The 26,148-nt window shown below is 43.4% G+C and overlaps 1 protein-coding gene across 7 annotated transcripts in view; it reads right to left on the bottom strand.

Annotated features, from left to right (window-relative positions):
- Positions 1 to 5,046: 5,046 nt before the first annotated feature.
- Positions 5,047 to 26,148, bottom strand: part of LOC139794895 (solute carrier family 22 member 16-like) — a 52,431-nt gene continuing 31,329 nt past the window's right edge. For 3 of the 7 annotated variants that reach the window (XM_071741170.1, XM_071741172.1, XM_071741173.1), the window contains 4 exons: positions 11,018 to 11,221; positions 10,494 to 10,602; positions 9,279 to 9,455; positions 5,047 to 6,097 (listed from right to left, as the gene is read on the bottom strand). In XM_071741170.1, the coding sequence (XP_071597271.1) occupies positions 5,530 to 6,097; positions 9,279 to 9,455; positions 10,494 to 10,602; positions 11,018 to 11,221 (1,058 nt within the window). In that variant the 3' untranslated portion in view covers positions 5,047 to 5,529. Of the gene's footprint in view, positions 6,098 to 9,278; positions 9,456 to 10,493; positions 10,603 to 11,017; positions 11,222 to 14,291; positions 14,384 to 16,053; positions 16,162 to 20,098; positions 24,676 to 26,148 lie in introns of those variants that run through there. The other 4 variants (XM_071741176.1, XM_071741175.1, XM_071741174.1 and 1 more) reach the window with 4 other exon arrangements.

Raw genomic sequence — 26,148 nt, 5'->3', positions numbered from 1 at the left:
TTACAGATATGTGGGAGTCTAACAAGCACCCACATTTCCACCGAGTTCAGCATCATCATTTGCTCTTGGAGATGGTGTGTGCCGCTTCTCTCAAGCAACTGCCTGATCCAACATCTCCCTCTGGTGGAAAACAGGGAATAAAGCAGAATAAAAAAAAAAGCTTTGTACAGCATACACGATTATTTGAAAGCTGTGAGAACGATACAAATCTCAGTCCTGCTCATGATGTTCTCTCTAGTTACTTCATTTATTCAGAATGAATTTGAATGTATCACACTGAACTTCATCTCTCAACCAGTACTCTACTGGAAAAGAATTATAATGAATGGAGAACACAATTTTTCCTGTGTTTTGGTTTGGGTTTTTTTCAGAAAATTGGCAAATTTGTTTCAAATACAGACAAAAGCCTATATCTAGACAATATGTCTTTATGTCTTTGTTTCTGTGGAGAAAAATCAACAGAATTCTCTGTTGCTGAAAACTTCTGTGCTCGAGCCCTAAACACCATCATACAGCCCATCTGCTGTCTGCAGTGGCAAGGATGGATAGAAATGTCTCAAAATATGATTGTTCCCTTTCTATGCCATAATTACACCTCTGAAGTTCCCTGTGAGTCTGGCAGATTGGTTGCCATCTGCCAGGGGTAACAGTGTAGATCAGGAATACTCAGGAATGGTCTGGTGACTTTTGTCCAGACACTCCATGGGCTTAAAAGGAATGGCACAAGGATAAAATGCTCTGCACGGGTGATTCTTTCTTTCAAAAGAAAGGTCTTTTCTTAAGGGTATGTTTCACTAGCAGGGAAATTTGGAGAAGCTTAATGCCCTTCCACTGTAAACCCTCTTCCACACATGAGCATTTCCCTGGCACCCGCTCCACGTTCCCAGGTGAAGAATTCAGATCTGACACAACAGTATGAACAGACTTGGGATCAAAACAGAGTTTTACAAACTCCTCAGCTGCCAGCTTAGCTTCAGATGGAGCTGGAGAGTTAACAGAGGTCACATCTGTGCTTCAGCTCCCAGCAAGGCTCTTGGATGAGGAGCAGAAACTTGGGGATGGATGAGGAGAGACTGCCAGAGACTGAGACTCGAGACTGGACAGCTGGTCCAAGAAAGGACTCGTCTCAACAGACTTCAGCTACCTAAATTTCAAGCATCAGCAAGCAAGCTTGCAGGCATCAAAATTGTATGAGTCCCCTTTGTGGGTTGGTGTGTAGTTGGCACAGGGCAGCAGATCTATGTATCTATGGATATATTTTAGAATATTTAAATTTTCCATGCCTAGGAAAGGATGTGTGATTATTCAAAAAATGTTAGGACATATTCTTGGCAATCTGAAAGGCTCTGGAACAAAATGTTGAGGCTCCTAATTTGGATGCTCAGCCTCTGTGTGGCCATGACCTTAGAGCACAAGAAAACAAGAAAACCTCTGCTGGGAAAAGTAAGATTTAAAAGGAATTTCAAGCTAGAGACTGGGGAGTAAGCTAGCAGACCGAGAGGAGCAGGGGTTCATAATGACATGTTCTTGAAGCTGGCTTTTGGACATCTTTAGAACAACAAGTAAACAGCAATGGCAAGGTGTAATCTGGACAAACAAATCCCCTTTGACCAGGGCACAGGAAATGAAAGTCTAAAAATAAGATATGGGTCTAAAATGCTTGATTTTTGTATAAGAGTATTGAATTAGCAGAGACTGCACAGAAGAGAAATCATAATTGGCTCATTGTAATATCATAGAATCACATAATGGTTAAAGTTGGAAGGGACCTTAAAGATCATTGTGATAAAAATTGCATGGAAAAGAAATAGATCCCATTCAAATGAGGAAATGGAAAGGGACATGAACTCTGGCAGATTAAAAGCAGAAACAGAAAGGCAGACTGAAAAATATTTTGAGGAAATAACTTGCAAGCAGGAAAAAAGTCTCCTCTAACTCTGGAGGAGGGGGGAGCTCCAGAGGATCTGCAGGTGCCAGTCAGCAGACAACCATGGTGGCAAAGGAGTTTGAGAGCAGACAAGCCCTAGAGCAACATCTAAACAGATTAGTGCTGTGTTTGGTGCAGAAAATCTCAGTGAAGCCATTTGTTAAAGGGATAAGGCAGAGAAGCTGCCTCAGATTGAAGGGCCAATATATGAGGATTTAGAACAGATAGATCCAATGGGTAGTAACAATATCATGAGAATCAGAATTTGCTTGCTTGTGGGTTTTTAAGGAATGCTAATGGGAAATTGTTGCATTCCTATGGCTGGTGTATAGATAGCCCTTTACTTAGAACAGCCAAAGAGAGAAAGAAAGAGGATAGCACGTGGCACAGTCTGGCACTGTGAGGGATCCAGAGAAATGCAAACCACTAAACCTGGCACCCATAGCAGGCAAATGGTAAGAGAATAACAGGGAAGAATCAGCAGAGCTTTGCAGTGAGGAGCTGTGAAGCTGTGCATCACCATGACTTAGGACTTCCTCCTATGGCTTCAGAGGAAACTGTGAGGCTCCAGTCTTGTGTAATCCACTGGGTATGATCTGCTCAGCTTCTGGAAAGCCTTTGATAATGTCTGTCACCAAGGGCTCATGAAGATGCTAATCTGACGTGGGATAAGAGGGAAGATCCTCCCATGAGTTAGCAACTGCATACAGCATGGAGAGAGGAGGTAAGAATATTATTCACAGTGTGGAGAAGTCACCAGTGGCATGAGGGATCTGTGAAAGGGCCAGTGCTAATCCACATCCCCATCTCATGAGTGTGGGCAAAGTAATGTCAGGTGAGATTAAATAACAAAGGAGAAAAACACATGGCTGAGCTGGAAGACACCCTCACTTTCTAGTCTCAGTCATGGCCTCTGAACCACCTGGTACCATTCAGATACCTTGGAATTAGGTAGCTCTATTCAGATGTCAGTTAAAAGTAATTGAATCTTTAAAAAAAAAAAAAAAAAAAAAAAAAAAGCATTAGGAAGAGAACAGAGTTGTCATCAACTAAATTCATTGCCCACAGCTCTGGTCCCTCCTTCTCAGAAAGAGCATGATAGAGCTAGAAAAGGTATAAAGAAAGAAAAAAAGATATGGGATGACTTATGTAGGTAGCAGCTACCTAAATCAAGATTCGTCAGAGTGGGAAAGAAGAGACTGAAAGGGAGAATTGTACAGCTCTATCAATTCAAGTGTCATGAAGAATAAGTATTTACGAATTCTCACATGTACAAAAAAGGGGCATCAAATGATGTTCCCAGGTTCAAGATAAACATAAGGCAAGGAGCTCTGTGGCTGGGAAAAGAAGCATCTCCCATTAGTAAACATGTTATCACAAGATGCTGGGGACTACCAAGGCATCATATCTGGTTTCAGAAGCAATCTGACAAATATCTGTAAGATAAATCATCTGAGGGCCAGGAAACACTAAGCTACTCTTCAATTGAATGGGCCAGAGTATGCTAGAAGAGACCCTTTCCACTGCTGGCCATGGTGAGAGTTAGGATGCCAGAATGCCAGGACTTGCAGCTCAGCCCATTTTGCCATTTTTATCAACCAGACAACTTTTAGAAGTAACTTGTAAGACAACTACCCATCCTACAGAGCAGAAGTGCACAACCATGGGGCTCATGGGGCTATGAACACCCCATTGGCATTAGTAATGTTTCTTGCTCCAGGATAAGCTACACTGTTTGTTACTTTTAAAGATTAAAACAAAGATTAAGAAATTATAGCCCATTCTCATTATTTTTCCATGTATTTTTTCTGTTCCTTGTTAGCTGAGGAAAAGGCTGCAGTTTGACAAGCCCTGGGCCAACACCACTGCCAAAAGCAGCAGCTCTGCCCTCTGGTACTGCTGGAAAGGACAAATGATGTGGGAGTGCAAAATTAGCCCCCTGAGCTGAGGAGAAGAGGGCAAGACTACTGGAGTCAGGACTGGCTCAGGCTGGTCCTAGGCACTAACTGACCTGTAATTTAATTTGTTGACATTTGTTCCTACTGCTGTCCCTTGCAAAGGGGAACTGCCTTCATCCCCCCCTTGAGAACAGAAGGAGCTGGCAGCCATGTCTGAGTGTGGCCTTTCTTAGCCCCCTCAAGCCATCCCCCATGAAAGAAACCCCCTTGTTTATGAAAGGAAGCACCACAGAAGTGATCTCTGCTCCAGTCTTAGAACTTTATTTATCAGTTCATTTTAATAGTGTGAATTCTTGAATAATTCTGATTTGCTTTTTATGGAGAAAAAAAAACCAAACCAACAACCTAGTCAAAAGTGGATGCTAAAGCTCTTGAATTAGCCTTTTAATGTGTGGTTTAATCACCGTCATACCTGTGCTCTGACAGAAAGCTCCAGCTTTGGGGAGTGACCATCTTCAGCCACATCAAAGGGCCTGAGCTGCTGAGAGGAGTGTAAAGCCCAGATCAGCTTCTGCCACAGGGTGAGGCTCTGGGCTGGCTCAGCTTCCTTATGGCAGAGGAGCTTGCTCACCTCCAGTTACAGACAAATTCATCTTCAGAGTGTTTATCTAGTCTTAAATGGCTCTCCTCTCCCTTATGAAACTGGTGTTGGTGCTAAGATCCTTGTTATCTTGTTACTGACTGATTCATATCAGCTGCTGCAAGGCAAGCAGGAGTGCCAAGTAGGAGAGAGATGCTTGCACTCCAAGGCCCACCCTGAAAAATCCTCTCCTGTAGAACACAGGCCATGTCCATGCTGCTAGTGTGTGTGTGTGTGTGTGTGTGTGTGTGTGTGTGTGTGTGTGTGTGTGTGTGTGTGTGTGTGTGTGTGTGTGTGTGTGTGTAATCATCTGTGGTTGAGGACAAAATCTGAGGGGCTTGGGGGAAAAAAAAAAAAAACTTGTAAACAAGTCTGAAAAAAGATGCACAAAACTATAGCTCACAGGGGGCAGCTTCCTCTTTCAGAAAATTTGTGTTAAGTTCCCTGAGGTGTAATATGAGCAAATAAAGTGATCAGTTTTTAGACCAGCTTTTAAAATCATGCTTGTCTGGTCACTGTATGTGACAGTGACCTGACATTGCTTACTGTAGGAACTGACCTGGAACACTGTAATGCAGCACTGCGTGGGGTTATCTTTTCCTTGTAAATCACATGGAAAATGGTATTTTGTCAGCAAGACGGCAGGAGAAAGAGCAATACTATAGTAGATTTGACACAAGCAAACTTGTTTTATTGAATTTGAACCTAGTGCATCCAATATCCTTTGCGTGTACATAACAGGCTGCTAAATTGATGCTAATGTTACTATATTGCAGCATCTGACCCAGGCTGAAGAATATTTACCTATCTTGCCTCCTCAACATGCTAGAAGAAATGCCCAGGGCAGGAACAATGCCAGATGGAGGAGGACACCTGTACCAATACTGGATCAACCCATCATGTCTTTCCAAAGAGGCAGCTGGAAGCCACATGAGATACCACAGAGCATCTGCAATGGCACAAGCTGTTGTCTTAGGTTCCTCCTATCCAGTAATGGAATGAAAGTCCAAAGCTGCTCCTAGGAGATGCAACACTATCACAAATGGAAAATGAGCCTCTGGGATTCAAAGCTTGGCTCTTGCAGAGGAGTCCTGCAGGGCAGCAATGCACTCTCTCACCAGGTGAGCAGCCTCTTTGGCTGTGCCCCAGTGCACTGAAAAGCCCCCTGCCCCGTGCCCGTAGTTGTGGACCACCAGGAGCTTAACTCCTCCTTGACTCAAGACCTCTCTCTGTAGCCTCACACATTGCCTGGATGGTCTCAGGCCCACCTTCACCTTTATCTCCTTAGCTCCCTGCAGTGAGGGCTCAAGGGAGCAGCACCTGTCAAAGATGTCTTTGGTAGTGCCAGCATCAGGGGAGAGACTCCAGCTCTCCTTTTCCCTGGTTCCCCCTAGGGTTACACTGTGTATCCCTGGGTAGATGTAAGTTAAGCCATCCCCGTCACGGATGAAGTTTTTCACCCAAGGAGCATGAACCTTGAGTACTTGTCCCCTAACAGGGAAGAGTTCCTTGTCCCCCAGCAGCTGGTGGGCTCCAATGCCCGCGCAGTTGACGACCACGTTATATTCACTGTGCAGCTCCCACAGGTCTGCAACTTTTCTGGTGTGCATCTGGACGCCTGTTGCTTTCAACCTGCAAAAAGACCCAGAAGTGAGGCAGAAAAGAAACCCCTAAAGCCATTGTGCAATTATTATGCACACCAAGGAAATGAGGTAAATTGCCTTTTAACGTATCACTCAAAACCGACCAACAGATGGAACAAAAAGCAATGGTAGTCCCATGGGCTTTCCATTCCTTCAAACCTATTTTTTTTAGCTTGTTTGGGCTGGAAAAGATCAGCAAATTGATCTGTATTAGAGAAGGGTCTGGCATAAAACTCTACACAGACAGAAAGGTCATCATGGTCTCATTGATTCATTTCTATAATCATATCAAGCTTTATCAGCTCAAGCAAGCTGAAAAATTCAGATTTATTCACCAATGTGCATCTGCTAGTGATATTGCCATCATTCCACATCCCTTTCATTGTGCCTACTACACACAGTCACATTCATTTGCAACTCACTCCCCTGGTACCAGGAGCCTGTTAATCACCTAGGGCCATGTGCAAAGCCCTGAGGGACCCAGGACATCCTCACAAGCTGGGCAGATGTGGCAGGGGACCCTCACCTTTCCACAGCAGCAGCCAGGAGCCACCCAGCACATCTGAGAGCACTACACATTCATGTCTGCTTGTCAGCAAAATTCAGCACTTACCAAGGTTCCTTTGTGACCTGAATTTCAAGCCAAATTCCACCCTGAACTTGCCAGAAGCTTGATACCCTTCCCCATGGAGCAACATTGGTGTGAGGTGGAGCCACCACATGCTGTCAGCTGGATCCAGTTGTTGGGGTGGTTTTATCATGAGCAAGTCAGGAGGCAGATCTGTGATGATGAAGTACTAAGGGGGAATTCCTGTCTACTGCAATCCTCTGGCAGCTGGCAAAGTGATCAACCCCACTGTAAAGACAGTGGTTTACTACAAAGCAGGGAATGAGCCAAGGATCCAGGGCACAGTGAGTGGGTGCCCTGGGTGCTGGAGTTTGAGAGGATGCTGAGGCTGGCTGGGAAGAACTGGGGAGGTCTCCAGCTCCTGGAAGCAGCTCTGTCTGGGCAACTTGCTAAGAGAGCTCAAAAGTGTTGTAATTGGTACTCTGCCATCATGCCACTAAAAAACCCAAAAAACCAAACCAAACTAAAACAGAAAAAAAAGGAAAGGGAAAGGGAAAGGGAAAGGGAAAGGGAAAGGGAAAGGGAAAGGGAAAGGGAAAGGGAAAGGGAAAGGGAAAGGGAAAGGGAAAGGGAAAGGAAAAGAAAGGAAAGGAAAGGAAAGGAAAGGAAAGGAAAGGAAAGGAAAGGAAAGGAAAGGAAAGGAAAGGAAAGGAAAGGAAAGGAAAGGAAAGGAAAGGAAAGGAAAGGAAAGGAAAGGAAAGGAAAGGAAAGGAAAGGAAAGGAAAGGAAAGGAAAGGAAAGGAAAGGAAAGGAAAGGAAAGGAAAGGAAAGGAAAGGAAAGGAAAGGAAAGGAAAGGAAAGGAAAGGAAAGGAAAGGAAAGGAAAGGAAAGGAAAGGAAAGGAAAGGAAAGGAAAGGAAAGGAAAGGAAAGGAAAGGAAAGGAAAGGAAAGGAGAGGAAAGGAGAGGAAAGGAAAGGAAAGGAAAGGAAAGGAAAGGAAAGGAAAGGAAAGGAAAGGAAAGGAAAGGAAAGGAAAGGAAAGGAAAGGAAAGAGGAAAGGAAAAAGAAAAGGAAAAAGAAAAGGAAAAAGAAAAGGAAAAAGAAAAGGAAAAGGAAAAGGAAAAAGAAAAGGAAAGGAAAAGGAAAGGAAAGGAAAAGGAAAGGAAAGGAAAAGAAAAGGAAAGGAAAGGAAAAAGAAAAACCTTCTGAAAACTCCTGAATTCAGGCAAACAAGCAGGAAAAAAATTCCTGAAGTCCATTTTTGGACCAGCAAGGTGGGCTCAGAAACAATTTTCTTTGCAGACTGACAAGAGAATGGCATATAAATACTGCTTGGGTCACTAGGGGTTTGAGAATTAGTTACATGTTTAATGTGCTCTTGCTTCTTATCACCAGGGAGAAGAGAAAGAAAAGGAGCTTGATCATCTTATTAGATTATATCCTTTGAGAAATAAGAAGGCTGTAGCAGGAATAAAGAGAGAGCAGAAATCACGTGGCAGATACTAAATGGGTTGTTCAACTTAGCTGTGCTTCAGCAGAAATTTCTGATTCAGCCAGGCAATGAAACAAGACAGAGCGTGTGCACCGAGGAGACTGCAGACACCTCACGTGGCACTGGTGCCACTGGAGTGCTCCCAGCTTGAATGGCTGCTAGAACAAGAAATGTTTTTTTCACATTTTGCAGTAAGATGAAAGGCATCCAAGTAACTGGTTGAGCTGGCAATTTGTACCATGGTGTCAGAACATGTTTCTCTACTTATCTTCAAATCACCTTCCAGCCTATCGCTTGTGCTCAAGCAGAGACACCTACCTGCTCACTTAAATGGATTAAATGCACATCCCATGTGTCAGAACATTTTTAGATCTGCATTCTGACTCTTCTACTGTTCCCCAAAGTCCACATATTTTGAGGAAACTTGGAAACTGGAAAATTTTCAAATGTTCATGTCAATTCAGGCATGAACTCTGAAGCAGCGACTCCTCAGAATGAGTGCATCACCCATCTTATGCAGGCAAACATTTCCAAAAGGTCTGTTATAAGATGATGCTATTTGACCTTTTTTCAACTGATTGGATTAAAAAAATCACTAATCACTCCAACTGACCAAATCTGAGATTAATTTGCCCAGCTGCTTCTTAAGTGCAATGTCTCCACAGGTAAGACATCACCCCAGACATGCCTATTCCACATGGGCTGGGTGTATCTTTAAGAACAGAGGCATGTATTTGAGAAGTTTGACCAACAAGGAGCACCCAGAAATTTTCTTAGGACATGACAAGCTCCTTTAGTACCTTCAAGGTCCATTTGGCCAAGCATGGCCCCTCTGGCTATACTGGTCCTATACCCAGGGGCATTCCCACTCTTACCCCCCTGTAAAGCCACAGTGGCTAAAAGCAGATATTGCACAAATGGGACCTTTTGGTCCCATTTTGGAAATTCTGAGTATTCCTTGTACTCCTCCCCAAGTAAGAGCTTGCTGCATTTTGCCCAGCAAGAAACAGCCCTTTTCCAGTTTTGTTGAAACCTAAATGTTTCAGTGAGTGTCCCCCAGGTCCCTCTGCCTGGGTTTCTCTCCATGCATCCAGCCTGCAGCAAAACCAACCTTTTCTCCAGCCACAGGAGGTATGGGGGACAGTCACATTTCAGAGTTGTAAAGGCCTGACCAAATTGGTGCTGTGGAAACTTCTGGAGTTCTGCTTTGGTCATTGGTCGAAATCCCAGGACGACATCTGACCAGAAAGGCAACTCTTCTTTGGGAGTGTTTTTAAAGACCTGCCACCTAAAAGGACACAGAGAAAAAGCTGCAAAAGTTAGATGCTATTGCTCTGTCATGTCATGTGTCACAAAAGTCTTAGCATTAACCCAGGGACTCAGGAACCTGTCCCTGCTCATCAGTGCAGCTCTGCAAGGTCAATAGCAACAGGGAAATATTGCTGCCTGCTACTGCAGTGACCACCTTGGCAAACAGGCAAAGGGGCTGCCACAGCCCAGCTTGCTGGTGACACACTGGGGTAACTAAAGTGGAAAAAGTTCTTCCATACTGTATGAACTTCCAGCTTTAGAAGTACAATGCTCCCTCACCCAGGGTCCCCACCACAGCTGTGACCGCCTTGGCTGGACCTTTATGTAGGGCCACTTCCACACAGGGTCACACTTTTTTGGGTACCCATAAAGCTCCAGAGTTCCCAGCCTTAGCACAACCAAAAGGCAGATTTCTGTGTAGAAAATAGGCAGAACAAAACATCCCCAACACACACATCCCAATGGCATCCCCATAGCTCGATGCTGAAGATGGAGGAACCTGAAGTCCCGTCTCTATCAGAACCACACCTGCTGCTAGCAACTGGTATCACAGAATGATTTGGGTTGGAAGGAACCTTAAAGGTCATCCAGTTCCAACCCCTGCCATGGGCAGGGACACCTCCCATTAGATCAATTTGCTCAAAGTCCCATCCAACCTGACCTTGAACACTTCCAGAGAGGGAGCAGCCACAACTTCCCTCAACAGCCTGTTCCAGTGTCTCACCAACCTTACAGGAAAGAATTTCTTCCTAATGTCTAATCTAAATTTACCTACATCAGTTCTTACAAGACATTTGGTCTGGCCATCCTTGAGTGTTTACTCTGTACACAGCTATGCATGAATTTTGCTTGAAAATATATCATATCTGAGAGGCTGCAATGAAGTTTCTTGGGAATATGGTCTTAAGAGCTAATCCACAAAGGGAATATGCCTGAACCTCAGCAAGGAAAACTTCTCTGTCTGCTTCAGCACTCAGCACACACATACCAAAGGCTGCCCAGGGGTTGTTCTTACCCAGAGACCAGGTGAATTCCAGCTTCTGATGCCTCGGCTGAGTTGCTGATGGCAAAAAGGTAAGTGAAGGTCTCTTTGAACCACTGCTTCTGGACGTGGGTTGGTGTGCCTGCGTGTGAACAAAACCCAACATTCAGAGAGAGAAAATGCAAAGAGGAGAAGCGTACAAGCCAGTGCCAAGGAACACAGGGCATGGCACTTCTTCCTGAGCCTCTATCCATAGAGTCATAGAATCGGCTGGGTTGGAAGGGACCTCAGAGATCACCAAGTCCAACCCTTGATCCACTACCACTGAAGTTACCAGACCATGGCACTGAGTGCCACATCCAGTCTCTTTTTAAATATCTCCAGGGACGGAGAATCCACCACTTTCCTGCGCAGCCCATTCCAGTGTCTGATCATCCTCTCCGTAAGAAATTCTTTCTAATATCTAACCTAAACCTCCCCTGGCACAACTTGAGACCATGCATCATTGCACATCTGGACACAGAGCCATGTGCAACACCAGACCACGTTGCACGCACCTGGGTAGATGTGAGGGATGAGCATCCCAGCTGCGACGTCGCTTGTTGTGTTGGGGCTGAACTGGTCTGAGAGGATGGTGAGAGAGCAGCTGGGGCAGGTCTCTGTGATGCACAGTGCTGTGGAGAGGCCGATGACTCCTGCTCCAACCACTGCGACCTTGGGTGCTGCCATCTTCAGGGTGCAGAGCCAGAGGAGAGAGACACCTGTGTGCATTTGGAAATAACATATCCTATGTCACAAGGACCTCTGCCAGACACCCACACAAGATGTCACATAACCCCCTGGGGTAGCTAACTGCTGCACACAAAGGACCAAGACTAAGGTGAGGATTAGAAAAAACACCAGCCTTTGGTATGAAGACTAATTTTCAAAAAGTATTTCAGCAGCCACTGCTCCATCCTCAGCATAAGAGTAAAGGACAAGAGAGCCATCTGTACATAGAGCACTTCTGCTTGGGTTGTAGCAACTTGGGGCAAGGATTTTTCAATGAAACCTGAGAGAGGCACCCATCAAGCTTTCCATTGTGTCAGGGGCAAAAGTGTCTGGAGCTCTGAAGAAATTGTTTTTTAAACACCATGAGCAAAATGGTTGTTCAAACAGAGGATCTCCAGCCATGAAGTCTGTCATCTCCTGGGAAGTGGAATCAAATTGCACAGGAGGCAAATGGGTTACATCCAGCAAAGGGTCCAGCACATTGAGGAAGATGTTTTCTTAACATGCACCCCAGTTCTCCTGTGCAGGGCTCCTCCTCTTCTAACCGTGAAGACTGGATTACTTGTTTTGCTCTGTCCAGAAAAATGTGAATTTTAGCTATTAAACACAGTTCATAGCTTCACAGAGTACAGCCTGGCTGTTTACACACTCACATCCAAAACTTGTCTGGGCCATGATACTTTGGCAGGAAAAGTGTGAGAAAAAAAGCTACTTGCTCCCTGGAGGACTTTGTGCCCATGGTGATCCAAGGTCTCCAGCCCATGTTTGGCCCCTGGACCTGCCAGGGTGACCCACTGCCTTGGACAGATTTATGGACATCAGAGTCTCTCCCCCAGCAGCACATGGCAATCCCCAGGAGACAGCCATCCACACTACCCCAAGATCCTGCATATTTGCTTTTCTCTGCCTTGCTTCATAACCTGCTTCATGCCCTGGAGCATCTCCACTCCTCGGCATCTTCAACTGCTGACTCCTACCCAGGGAGGTGCAGCATCTCTATTTTCCAGCGTCCTGGCCAAGGTTCAGAACTTGGTATCTGCCCTGCTGAGTGGCACACATCTCCTAGTTGATACTCACCCAGCTGCCCATTCCAGCAAGGTGCTGGTCTATGTGCCAGGCCACAGCCAGCTAACCAGTTTCACACTGGTGGAAGCACAAAGCACAAGTGAACCGTGCAACTCGGTGCACCCTGCAAACTCCCCAAAGCCAGGAATTAAATGGGCCCAAAAGAGACTGGGTAACATCATAGGTTCAACCTTCAGTGGCTTTGAAGCATGTGGCTTGGATGCCGTGCTGACTTAGGCACTCCTTCGAGGGGTTATTGTCAAAAGGCAGGGATATAGGGGGACAGTCTCCTTTGCCAATGGATCTTATGTTTCCCTGGAGTATCTAACAACACGCTGGTTGGACTCAGTCACCTTAGAAGTATTTTCCAGCCACAACAGTTTTGTACCCAATTACACCCCCGAGGGTTTACTACTTAAACTTTGACATGTCTACTATGTAGGAAAGGAGAGAGGAGCAGGCACTGTTGCTCATCATGACATTCCTTCTGCACTGCAGACAAGGGTTGTTACAGCCCCTCTTCCTCCTCTCAGGGTGATGCTTAAGTTTCTTCCCATTAATTAGTACATCTTTCACAAGCTGACAATAAAAGTGCCCACACAGCAGGGAAAGAGGATGCAGGGGTAAAGAAAAACACTGATCCAGTCTGAAATAATTTTGATTTGAACAGGAGCTGCACCCCTCAGCTCTACCACTGCCCCACCCTGCCTCAGCCACCTGCACCAGGAAAGCCTGTGGAGGGCAGAGCATGGACTGTGTATGCTTCCCTACCAATAGTCTAAAGAATAGTTTGTACTGGCAATTGTTATTAACAAACAAAACAAAACAAAACCACAAGCAAGCAAACAAAAAAAATCCACACTAAAAAACAAACTAAAAAAAACAGTAAGAAATTAGAGGACTTTTAATAATGCTGAAATTACTTTTATCAGGAAACTGATCTGAGAAAAGTCTCAAAACACATTTTTATTAACAAACCTTCTGGCAGCTGTGGCGACTGCATACAGTCATCAGCATGCACATGAGTCTGCCAGCAGCCCACAGCTGACCATAATCCTGCTGAACATACACATGAGGTGCATTATGCACCTGCCAGAGGTGTGCTCTGGATTGTGCTTCAGCACTCTCATTCACTGAAGCCCTTGGATCATGGAGATTGAGATGGAGATTGAATTTCCTGACTGACCACCCCACCACCAGAGAATAAAGGGGAGCTGTGGTTCAATGGAGGCTCAGGTTTCACAGGTCTCCCCAGTGCAGATGGGACTTTAGCAGGCAAGCCAGTCCAGTATCAACTGATCTCAGTGTTGCAAAAAGCCAGGGAGGGTGGGATGGGGCAATGGAGCCTGAGAGAATGGCTCAGAAGGCCACATCAAATGCAATGCTTTTCCAGCACTTCCTGCTGCAGTCCAGGAGCACATCAAGCCTGAATGTGCCAGTGTGACAAAAAAATAATTATCTGGGTGCAAGGCAGCACTCTGAGCACAAGGCTCACCTGTGGCTCTGCCCTGGCAGAACAGCCTGCCCCAGCTGCTAGTCCTGCACATTGCTGAGAAGGCACAGGAGGAGAAAACATTTTTAGCTGATGTGGTAGTGCTCACTGCCAGCGGGGGTGATGCATCTCACCCCCTCAGGCTACCTTGTGCTGAGAGTTTTGCAAAAATCAGCATTTAAAAGGAAAATCAGCTGCAATAACTGGTGGAGAGAGAGGATAAAGGTGTCAGGTTCTGTTTAGATTCTTGTCCCTTTTTGGTGTCAAGTTCATGGGATAAAAGCCAGACAGAGCCACCTGGAGTTGTAGTTCTCCAGCAAACTGGATACCAGCTGCCTGACATGGTTTTGTGCTCCTGCCACACTCCTGCTCCCCCCAGGACAGAACAAATTGTTTTTCAAAATACTGCAGTATTTAATAATGTGACTCAATCTTCCAGCTCCTTTAGCCAAGGAGACAATGTCAGTCTCATGTGATGCAAGGAAGTCTTTATCTTTTCTTACCCTACATTGCTGTGTACCACCATCTAACCTTCAGCCTTAAAGCCATTCTAGAAGTGGATAAAGTGATCAACACAGAGAAATACACTGGTCCCCAGCACACATCCACGTGCACACACACACAGGGGAACGTGCACACCCACAGCTAGCTCTGGCCTTAGCCTTTTGGTACCTGGTCCCTCCAGGCTGCCTCTCAGGCTGAGGCAGACCTCAGGAAACTAGCATCCCTCAGCTGGAAGAGCTGCACAAATTCTATTGCTTTGGCATTTTTGCATTACAGACATGGCCTCTCGCCCCGCCCTTTTCCCTTTATGCTCCAACTCCATCTTCAGGCTTCCCTGTCCATCAGGCTGGCTGCTTTTAACTTGTGTCACAAGTTGCTGACCTACCAAACTAAGCAGAGTTACCTGCCCAAACAAGCAGTTGGAAAAGCCCAACGGATCTGTTAACCAGAAAATGGATCAACAGGAAGTAATTAAGGAAAACCAAAAACTGTTACATTTGAAGGCCTGTGGGTGTTTTTTTTTTAACTAACTCTCAACATACCTAAGTGGTGAAACTTTTTTTGCATGGCTTGAAGCCTATGGTATCAGGGAATAAAGCCTCCAGCCATTCTGAACTGCTAGGGGGGCTCCTCCTCCACAGGGGCTCCTGTTTGTGCCTGATGGAGAGCACTTCTTCCCTTCCTCTTTTCGCAGATGACTTTTTTGTTTAGTCAGTTCCCCAGTTTACAAGAACACTTGGTTTTGCTTCCCTATTCCTGACCCCAGAGAGGAGTTTTTCCAGGCTCTTTGCTGAAGGTAGTTACATGTGCTCATGAAGCTCAATCCATTCCTAGGGGTTTGCTGAGGAGGAGACCTGATGCCTGGTGTCTTTCCCACCATTTAGGATGTTCTGTCAAACACACATTCTGGAGCTCTCACAGCAGGAATGCACGGATGCTCTCTCTTCACTGAACTAGGGATTCCAGAGGCTCCTTGGGATCCCCTCAGCCTCTCTGGTGTGGGCACATACACATCACTGCCAGAAAGCAGGTATCTGAGTCACTGTCATAGAGACCAGAGGCTACCAGGGAGGCCTCAGCTCCTTTTTTAGACAGCTGTTCACATGTGCATGCACAAGAAATACCTTCGACAGGATAGGTTATACCCACCTTATAAGCTACCAACAATATTAACCTCTGCCAGAAATACCTACACCCCCATTGATGGTCTTGCCTTTCTTCAGACCTGGAGAGGTCTGTGCTGCCTGTTCCCCACAGGCTGGGGGGCTGTTCCTCTCTGTATGGGCATAGTGGGGAATCACAAAATGGTTTGGGTTGGAAAGGACCTTTAAGATTATCCAGTTCCAACCCCCCTCCATGGGCAGGGACGTTTCCCACTGGATCAGGTTGCTCAAAGCCCTATCCCACTTGGCCTTGAACACTTCCAGGGAAGAGACAGACACAACTTCTCTGAGCAACCTGTTCCAGTGTCTTGCCAACCTCACAGTGAAGAATTTCTTCCTAATATCTAACCTAAATCTATCCTCTCCCAGAAGCTAACGTTCAGCAGGCCCTGGGGAAACCGGGAACTCACCCTCCCCCCCTGCAAAAAAAAAAAAAAAAGAAAACCAACCCTGCGGCTCACGGCTCACGCCAGAACCACCCGTGACACCCGCTGCGCTTTTACCGACACCGCGGCCGCGACCCAAACCCCTCCCGTCCCGGGGCTGATCTGTACTCCGGGGACACCCCCTCCCCCAGCGCTGCCCATCCCGCATTCACCTCTTTGACTGGAAGAACTACGGTCCTAAAAAATAACACAAACCCAGGGGGGAGAGAAAGGGATACCTGGTGAGGAGGAGGCCCCCGGCTCCTGCCTGGAAGAGTCGCTCTCCCGGGAAGCGCGGGGGAGCGCGGCGGGAGGGGACGGAAGGCGCTGCCCGGGTGGCTGAGGGGCAGCCGGCTGCCTTCCCCCTCACCCCCACCCTTCCTTGGGCCACGTCCCTCCGCGAATGAAGGGGTTGTTTGTGCCCGGGCAAAGGCCGCCCCCAGCCCTGGCACCTCTCCCGGCTGAGCCCGGCAGCTGCGGGGCCGCTGCCAGGGAACTTTCCTCCTTTGGGAGCTCCCCGGGGCGCTCCAGAGAAGGAGGCTCGCAGGGCCCTGCCGTCCCGCAATGCATAAATCGTCTTTTTGTCCTCTCTTACGAGCAATTAATTATGTTCTGAATGTTCCTGAAGGTGCGTTAAGATGAGCACAGCGCTTCAGCAAGCGCGGTGGCAGTCGGGGAGTCAGTAACGCGAGGTGTCCTTGGGCCTGGGCACTAAAGTCATCGGAGATGGCTGAAGAACGAGTCCCTGTTAAACCTCTCAAGCACTGCCCGGCAGGGCCGTCTGGATGAATCTTTTTCATCGGAAAAACACAAGTTTGTCATAACCAAACCTGTTGCAGCATCACCAGGATTAAGTCATATACCAGGGTTTCTTGGCTCCAGGGCATTTGCCATCAGCAGGACATTTTGGCTAATATTTGACTGCCCATCCCTGAATACTGTAACAGTGTGCAGGTGTGACCAGCTCTTCTCACCTCCCAGTCCAGCTGTGTTCTAAGTAGCAAAACTTAAAGCCACAATACTCTTGATATATGTGTTTTGTAAGGGAAGAGGAAATGGTCTCAGGTTGTGTCAGGGGACCAAGTTTAAATTAGGGTATTAGGAAAAAATTCTTCACCAAAAGGCTTTTCAAGAAGTGGAACAGGATGCCCAGGGAAGTGGTGGAGTCACCATCCCTGCAGGTATTTCAAAGACTTGTAGGTGTGTGATTAGGGACATGGTTTAGTGGTGGACTTGACAGTCCTAGGTTAACAGTTGAAGGTCTTTCCCAACCAAAACAATTCTATGATTCTGTGATTATACGTGCAGAATCACTCACCTTTTTAGATACATAATTTTTACATTTTTTTTCCCTTTAATGGTTAAAGGAACAATGAATAATTCTGCAAAATAATGACAATAGGAACAAGGAATAATTCTGTAGAGCTTGATTTTTTTAAATGTTTTGAAAAGCTATGAGAACAGGGTATTGAGTAATACAGGGAAGGAGGCAGAGGAATGAAGGCTTGTTTGTTTAGAAATAAAGCTGTTGATGGTCTTGGTGTATTGATGGAAAACAGTATTTTAAGTAATTGCAGCCTATGTGCAATAGTTTTGGAGAGGAGCCTTTGAGACATAGAAATCTCTGCTTCTTCAGATACAAAGGTCACGGTGCCAGCTGAGATCAAAATTGCTTGCTATTTCTTCTCCCAAGATTCTGCCACTTACTGCATAAGACTTTGCCAAATTTGAACAATTTGGATTGAAATTTTTGTGTCAGATATTTATGTAAAGCTCAATGTTTCAGGAATTCCTAGTATGTCTTTTCCTGAGAATGAGCTTCAGTAAATGCATGCTGGTTTGTTATACCAACTTCTAAAATTTCATTGAGAAGTTCTTACTCCTCCACAGCGCAAAGTATTTTGGGAGGCTGAACATATTGTACTTTGCCATATTTTAGGATGAAGGAAGAGCTTGTAATCTGTATGTAATCTCTATGTAATCTAGATGCATGACTTCCCACCACAAATACATGTTTATCCATGCAGGCATCTTCAAGGGGAATAAATTTCAGTTCTTGAGTGCTGTCATGGTTTTTTTTTGCTTCTGCTCTTCACTGAAATGAGGAGCACAATTAAAGTCTCTTTGTGCTACTCCCCATAGCCCTGGTTAAGTGAAGATCACTATACTGTCTTGTGGCCTTCAAGGTATGAGAAGAGTTCTGCTACAGATGTTGGTGTTTCCTCATGAAAGATGGGAAGAAGCACAAGGAGGGAAAGAAGATCTGTGTAACAGCCCAACCGCTAAAGACACTCTGGATTTTTGTGTATATATTATTATGTGTATTGTGAAATGTAATTTTGAACCAACAGATTGGCTAGGTAGGACTCCAAATGCAACATTCAAAGAACACTCTTGACAGACTCTGTGAGAATAGCTATTGCATTGAGTGAAAGCCACCATCTGCTCACTCAGGAAGAGAGTGCCAGGCTTGTGGCATAAAACACACAGCCCTGGCCATACTTGGGGCTGTTTCTGAATTATAACCAGCAGTGGCATCCCAGCACATCATCAACCCAGCTTGAGCAGTGCTTAAGGTGTGTTTCCTTTACATTAACATTACCTTTGTTTTGTGCTTGCTTGAAAAGAGCAGTAGCAATAAGCAAAAATTAGCTCTGTGGACATGGTAGTGCTGACCTGTTTCTGACCTTATGAACAGCATGGATCACTTCTCTGCCACTTCTCTAATGAGTTCAAAGATAAAGTCAGGCATCAATGTCCATGGCAACTTAACATCTCAGTTAAAAGGGTAAACTGTTCCTCATTTTGCAGTTTTCCTGTGTTGTTTACTTATTTCTGGGGGAATTCTCTCAATATAATGAATATACCACCAGTGCTGACATTCCTATTGAAAAGCTTTGTGGAAATATTTACTGAGAGATTACCCATTTATTCTTGTTTCTTTTTCTGTGTTAATGATCACCTCAGTTAAAACTGCCTTCCATTCTCATCACTGGCAATGAAACCATGGAAAGAGTCTTCACAAGGCTCACCCAAGTGCTGGTTTTTTTAATTCCTGTGCATGGTGGTTCATCTCCACATGGAACATTTTGAGGCACTGTTAATAATTAGATGCCTGTGATCACCCTACGGCTGGGTCCTATTCATCTGCAACAAACAGTCAAGGAGTAGCCAAGGATGTGTGGACAGCAATGCAGAGAAAGAAGATTTGGTTTGTCACTAAATGAAATATTCCCAATTACTTCTGATTGTTCATAAATGTAGGTAAGTAATGTAGGTAAGAGCAGGTAATATGTACAAAACTGTCTGCGGTCCTTTTTATCAGTCATATTTCAAAAAGGATATTTCTACGTTTAAGGTGAATAGTTTTTAGGCTTGTTTTTTCTCATCTTGCTTGAACTCAGTGCTCCTGCAAACAGTATACCAGGGATCATTCAAATTTCTCAAATTTAGCAAACAAATACTTGAACCATTCTCTATGGTTACATTCAGGGAGGAACTTAGATCACCTGGCAAGTACACACAAAGCCCTTAGAACACAAATGATTAAGCCAATTGATGGGTGTAACTTGATCAGAAAATTTAAGATTAATAAAGAATGCATGAAAAATCAACTAATTTGCACTAAATTGAGATTTAAGGGAAGGGGAAAAGAAATAGGTTGCTGAGAAGGGATAAGACAGCAGATCACAAAGAAAAGGGCTACAGGTTGCTGCAATTCTCGTTTTCCTTGCACTCTCTGCCCTTCCCAATTCCTGCACGAGGAAATTACAGTAAGTTTTCACAGCCACTGAATACCAAGTGGTTAAATGTTACATTGTTTTGTCTTTCCTATAGTCAACTACTCTCTCTTTTAATCATCTCAGATCCATTCTACAGTATCTGCAGCTATTTTTGTCACCACTGAATTTGTTCAAGGGACTACTGCCCCAGCCAGCGTATAAATAAAGGCAAAAACAGAATCATATTCTTCCTGCAACTGAAACACAAAACCTTAGATTTTCAGTGCACGTTTTGACATAGTCACCACCTAACACATTACCCAAACCCTGATTTACAGCTGCAGACATAAAGGGGAAAAAGAGACACAGGTGACACTTGCCATCCTAAACCACAGAGGGACCTCCATGGAACACTGAGGCACCAGCCCTCTTCCTACAAATGGAATGCAGTGCTTGAGATTGTTTGGAGTTCACTAAATTATGTAAAGGTGCAAAGTTTAAGTAACATGTATTTGACTTTATTCTTGCACATAACTGCAGATAATAAATACATATTAAAAAACATTAGATACTGTACAAATCCCATATATTCTAGGCAAACAAACACTTTCCCATGAATATACACTTTCCCCATGATACCAAAAGCACGCTGCCCCTGATAAAGAATCTTGTACAAAATTATTAGGTTACTAGTACATAGATCTGCTCTAACCTTTCTTCATGAGAGATACTTCAATGCTGATACTGCTCAACTGCATTTACTTGAATTTTCAATTTTTTATGGTAAACTTTAGTCAACACTCATCTCTTTTTAATTATTTTTTTAAATCTCTGAGTTTAATTTCTCCCCTATGAATCTGCCATGGGATACACACAAGCATCTTTGAGATGTGTTTGTACAAGGGTACAGTATGAATCCCAGACCTTTCTTTGTGCAGCCCCAAGTACCTTTCTGGTATCATGCCTCCATGGTGCAAGTGACCTTGCATTTTGTAAGCCCTTACAAAAGATGATCACAGGCCCAAAGCTATGGAGGTTTCCTAAGAGACTGCAAGCCATGAGTTGGTAAAAAGAAGCCGTGAAACATAGAGGAGAACACCAGATTCTTCCCTCCCAGAGATGGGATGTCAGACCATCTTCTGTTTCCACAGAGCCATTACACAAAACCCCTCGGCCTTCAGGCAGGATTCACTCCCCTGTTCAGACATTCAGGGTACCACCTAAACCATTTGACTGCACATAGCTTGCATAGCTTTTTTTTTTTTCCTACATAGTAGTTTAAATGACCTAAATTTGCAGGAAAAAATTGGAAGTCACCTTGAAAAAGTAGAAAATACTTCTTTTCACATAATTTTAAAATAGTGATTCAAAATACCAAACACATTTACTATGTTTCCTTAGCTACCATTAAACTAATAATTGCTCTCATTCCTCTATTTAAACCAGAAAGTATGTCCTTAATAAACTGCAAGAATGCCTAATCAAATATGATATCAAATTTAGGGGCAAAATATTTGTCATTGTGCAACAGTGACCAGCAATGAATACAGGTAAGAATTCTAATCTCATAAAACCATTGTGTAATTCCAGAGACATTGATCAGCACAATAAATCTGCACTGAGGTAGAGATGACAAACACAAAAACAAAAGAACTGAAGGACTCAGATAAGAAACTATAAAAAGGGATTATTTTTATGAGCAACAAGAGGAAAATATGTCCCATAGGAACAGGAGCATTTGTTCTCAAACTCAGTGATCTCTTGCAAAGGGATGTAGATAATTTATGAATATTTATGAGAAACAAATCAACTCACCCTGTCTATGCTACATTTATAACACATGAATAGTGTTAACCATATTTTTCTCCATATGGATAAAACAAGCAAACAGAAATGCTAGAGACATATTGACAAATGCTATTTCATTTCTTATAGGAAAATGCTGCCTCAGATTAAAGACTCGGATACACTAGGGCATCCTCTAAGATATTAATGCATAAAATTAAAAAAAAAAAAAAGGTGCACCTGTAGATCAATAAAGTTTTTATTTCCAGAGGAAAAAAGTAACACCGTTAATTCAGGGATATTCAAGTCTCACTTGAATCAAAGACTGAATTCCAACTGACTTCAGTGACAGGAAGAACTGGCTTTCAGGGTTAAAAGCCATCAAGCTACACTCTTATTGAATCATCATTAAGCTTTAGCCTGTAAGGATTGCTCAGTATTACTGTGGATTCCAATGTTTTCTTTTTCCTTTTTTTTAAACTTTTTTCTTTATGTATATTGACTACAGATGACCAGGCCCTCAGGTCAAACGAAAACAGAACATGCATTGACTATTCTTAGCAGGGTAACCCCCAAATCAGTTACTCAGCACATAAGGAAGTAGAAAATTTAATTTTAATCGTTTTTTAGTACCTTGTTAAAAATATACTGTACTTTTCCTAGGAGTCAAGACTAAGAACTTCAAGATAGGACCATGTACTAACAAAAGAGTGTGAAAAATTAATGTGAAAAAACCCCAAAATAATGCTATTACTTGGAGCTTGGGGTGGGTAGAGGGTGGTTATAATGTTAGACAGTACCAGTTTGATTCCTTGTCAGGTCTATCACATGATGTTTTCTCTTTTGCATGGTTAAGCCCATGTTTAAGGCAGGGCATTCAGGATTTGGCACCAGATCTTGCAAATAAGGGGAGTTGTTCTTCTTTGGGAAGTGGAGAGGGATCTGAAAGCAGTGGAAGAATACTAGGTCTGCTCTTCAGCAAAAGAAAAAGCCACAGCGTGTGAGTAATCTTATCTTCAGTCATCAAAGTATGTATTCACATCATTCTCTGAATAATGATGGGATTACTCACACGGGTAAGGTTAAGCACATGCTTTTGCTGAACTAAGACATCTGGACAGAAGCCATAGTATTCTATGTTGTTCTCTTCGGAGGTTTTCTCTGCAAGCACTGGAACACCCACAGAATTGAAGGGAGTATAAAGATCCCTTTCTGCTTTCCATGTAATTACCACACAGAATCTCTTTAAGCTTACTGATTTTTTCATGCTTTGAAGCATGTTAATCCTCCTACAGGGTATGATTTTGTCCTAATACAAGGACCAAAATGCTACTTAACACTCTACAACAGTGTTTTCTGCAGTGCAGAAAAAAAATCTTTTTTAAGGGGATGTAAGCTATGATTCTGGTTTCAAAAGTCATTGAAACTAATAGAACTCTGCAGATATAATTTAGAAATGTGATCATTAAGCTCTACAGCATATATCTACATTATAGATACCTTATTGTGGGGTACATGGCAAATAAGTAAACAAGGAAAACTTGTTCCCATGAGATGATATTGCAAACATGAGAACACTGATTTAAAATTGGGGATGACAGGCTTGATATGCAGCCTAGGCAAGAGAGGACAGTCTGAACCTCAACACACAGAAGGTTCCTGTGCTGCTTCCCTCAAACCAAAGGTGGGCAAGCAAAATCATACAGATCTTCAGGCAAAGAAGAAGCCATCAGGTCTGGAAGCAGACTTAAAAAGGGGACTGGGACAGAAAACCATAAAAGTAGCAGCTAGAATGATGCATTCCTATCTATCAGTTTTCAGTGGTCCACAGCCGTAAGGCAGAAGCCCTGCACCAGTAAATAATTGTTGATGAGCACATGTGGTGCAGCAACATGAGCAGACACTTTGATTAAATCTACTGGAGTAACTGGTAGCTCCTTTATTGATGAATGTCCTCCACATACCATTTTTAAAATTATGTATTTCTAACTGCTTTTTGTCATATAAAGAAAAAATGAGCTACAGACATGGTCTATGAGAAAAAAATACATGTAGATACCATGTCTACTAACCATTCATTAATAACTGAGTTCACCTCTGTGCAGAGAGCCTGAATAAGACCCATATGTCATTCATCATTTTCCACTGGGAACTCAAAATGCCTGGACAGAAGCATTCAGCAAAGTTTCTGGTGCTGCTCTTAAAAGTTAAGAAGAATCCTGTGCTGAACTGAGCTGAAGAAGAGCTGAACTGAGCTGTGAAGAACTGAGCTGAAAAAAAGCGAGGTGGGGAGCCCTGAAATAATGGTCTGGAAAGAGTATGACTTTCAAAGGCATCAAATATTTTAGTTTTACCTAATCTAAACAAAACTTACTAAGAGAGCAGTAGATCCAGTGAACATTTTTTAAAATCTCTAATAAAAATGCATTTGCCATTTGACAGAATATTATACAAACTATTTGCAAAACTTGTAAACTTAGTGTTATTTTTTGTCAGAAGCCAGTTCATAGAATACCTTCCTTTATCACCAATGGCACTTCTTCTAGTAGAAAACTTGAAAAAAACTCAAAACAACAAATTAGTTTGACTTTAAAATTATTGGTATGACTTCATGCAATGTTAAGGCTTTTCTCTTGAATTATAAATGAGTTTACTGTGTTTTGAAGTCTCAAGCCTGTAACTATCAGCTGCAACAGCTCAACAGCAGACAGGACACTTTGTGTGGGCTTACAAATCTAACTGCAGAAAATGTGAAACAAAGAATTGGCATTTTTTTTTACATATGTGTAATCAGGTAGCTTCCAACATTTGGAGTAATCATTCCAACTTGTCAGAGCAAGTCAAGTAGGTTTTCTAAAGTCTAGGCAAGTTTGACAAGGGACCTAGAAATCCCATCAAATTTTCTGCAGTGCCTCAGTCATCTAGAAAAGACTTTATATACTTGCTCTATTGAAAAAGCAAGACTGGATACAAAGTAAAAGGCACAGTTATTATAGAACAGTCACATCTCTTGAATTAAAAGATCTTATAAATTAGATAGTTATTGAAATTGGGAAAAGACATTTTGCTGATGCTTTATTTTTCAGTGCTAACAGTTTCTTGTCCAAACATCTCTATCTTTTCTGATGCTGCACCACTGAGTGCTGGAGGAGTCTTTCCTGAAGAGCTTTTCTTGTTTTTTCCCATTTCTGTGGCTTCCACCAAAGTATTAGTCAATGGTTTTCCCAGTGTCTCTGGAAGCATTATTGTTAATATTCCACTCAGAAGAGCCATGATCCCAACAAGCAACTAGAAGACATAAACAGAAGATGTAAAGGTAGAAATGTGTTTCAAGTTCTGCATATCTTTGATCTGGCTTGAGAGTACATTTAAATAAAGCACAAGGAACTGTAATGTAAAGCAAAGATTGTAAGTATTAAATGATAACTATAAAAGGTCTGCGTTTTTTTGTTGCATAAATGAAACATTATGCAGCAGAATGAAGTGTTTGGTTCCACAAGAAATCAAGACAGTGCAAGCAAGAATAAGTCTGTTTGATAGAACAGTATGTATAATCTTGATTTGGTATTACTATCAAGTATGTATTTAAGAACTGATTCTAGGACTGCATACTCTTATTTTTATGGGCATGTTCAAAGAGCTACAATTTCCTTGCCATCTGTAATCTCAATTCAGCCTCCAGCTCCTGAAACTATTCCACCCAGTACCTGTGTGCCTGTTCCTCCTGCACACAGCCAATCAAAAATTCCCAGTATGGTTTGATGGCCTGGATCCACAGAAGTGCACATCCCTGGCTCAAGAAAACTCTTCAGCAGATAATGAGCTATCTCTCACCAGGCAAACTTTGCTAAACTGCAGTGTCCATGACCTGCTAGGGGTGCAGGCCTCTACTGACTGCACTGGGATCACATCTTGGATTTTTCCATGGTGTACACAGTTCAGCAATGACAGCTTCCTGCAGAACCAGTGGTGCAAGGATCAGGATCGTGGGGGGTAGATGCATATACATGTTCCAGGAGTATCTTTTCCTTCCCTTTAAATGTCTGTTTCTTGTTCAATTCATACTTTCCTCCTCTGAAGTACCAAACAGCATTAAAAACCTGACGTTCTTCCAATGCCAGGTTATAAATGACCCAAATCACTTTTGATAGAAATGCTTCCACATGGTACACCATGCTTGGCCTTGGTGTTTTTCCATTGTATGATTGCACACTTTGATACCCTATTATCCTTATCTTGCCTTACACTAAACCTCAGTTCTGTCCTGTTTCTTTAACACTTTCTTTCCAAGCAGAAGAGAGAGCATTTGCAACTGCTACGCCTACCTGGCTCACAGAGAGCTTGAGACAAGAACTGGCCAGCTACCATCTGCATCTAAGTCAGATTTCTCCTTAAGTCAGAAAGGTGCTTTAGAATTGTTATTCTTCAATGTAACCTTGAACAGGGCTACTTTCATGCAAATACACTGTGCTGTTTTTGCCCCCTCTCCAGTAGAAGAGGGCAGCTTGTCTCAAGCACTCTTTTGAGAAGAATTCATGCTGCTGTGTACACTCCTCTGCTTGCACTTGTATTAAATATAGCCTGACAAAATAAAAAAATTAAGCAAATTACTGTTGAAGACTACAAACTACAGGGAAAATAAAAGTCATGCTTTTTCTCTGAGAAATTAAAAAAAAAATCTGAGCAGTAACGTGACCAGAGGAAATTATACTGAGCAATATAGATATATGTGGTAGGACTAATATTTAAAATACATATTCC

Source organism: Heliangelus exortis, chromosome 3, assembly GCF_036169615.1.
Source record: "Heliangelus exortis chromosome 3, bHelExo1.hap1, whole genome shotgun sequence".
Lineage (NCBI taxonomy): Eukaryota > Metazoa > Chordata > Aves > Apodiformes > Trochilidae > Heliangelus > Heliangelus exortis.
The sequence above is the reverse complement of the archived record's forward strand: the minus strand, read 5'-3'. Positions and strand labels throughout refer to the sequence as shown.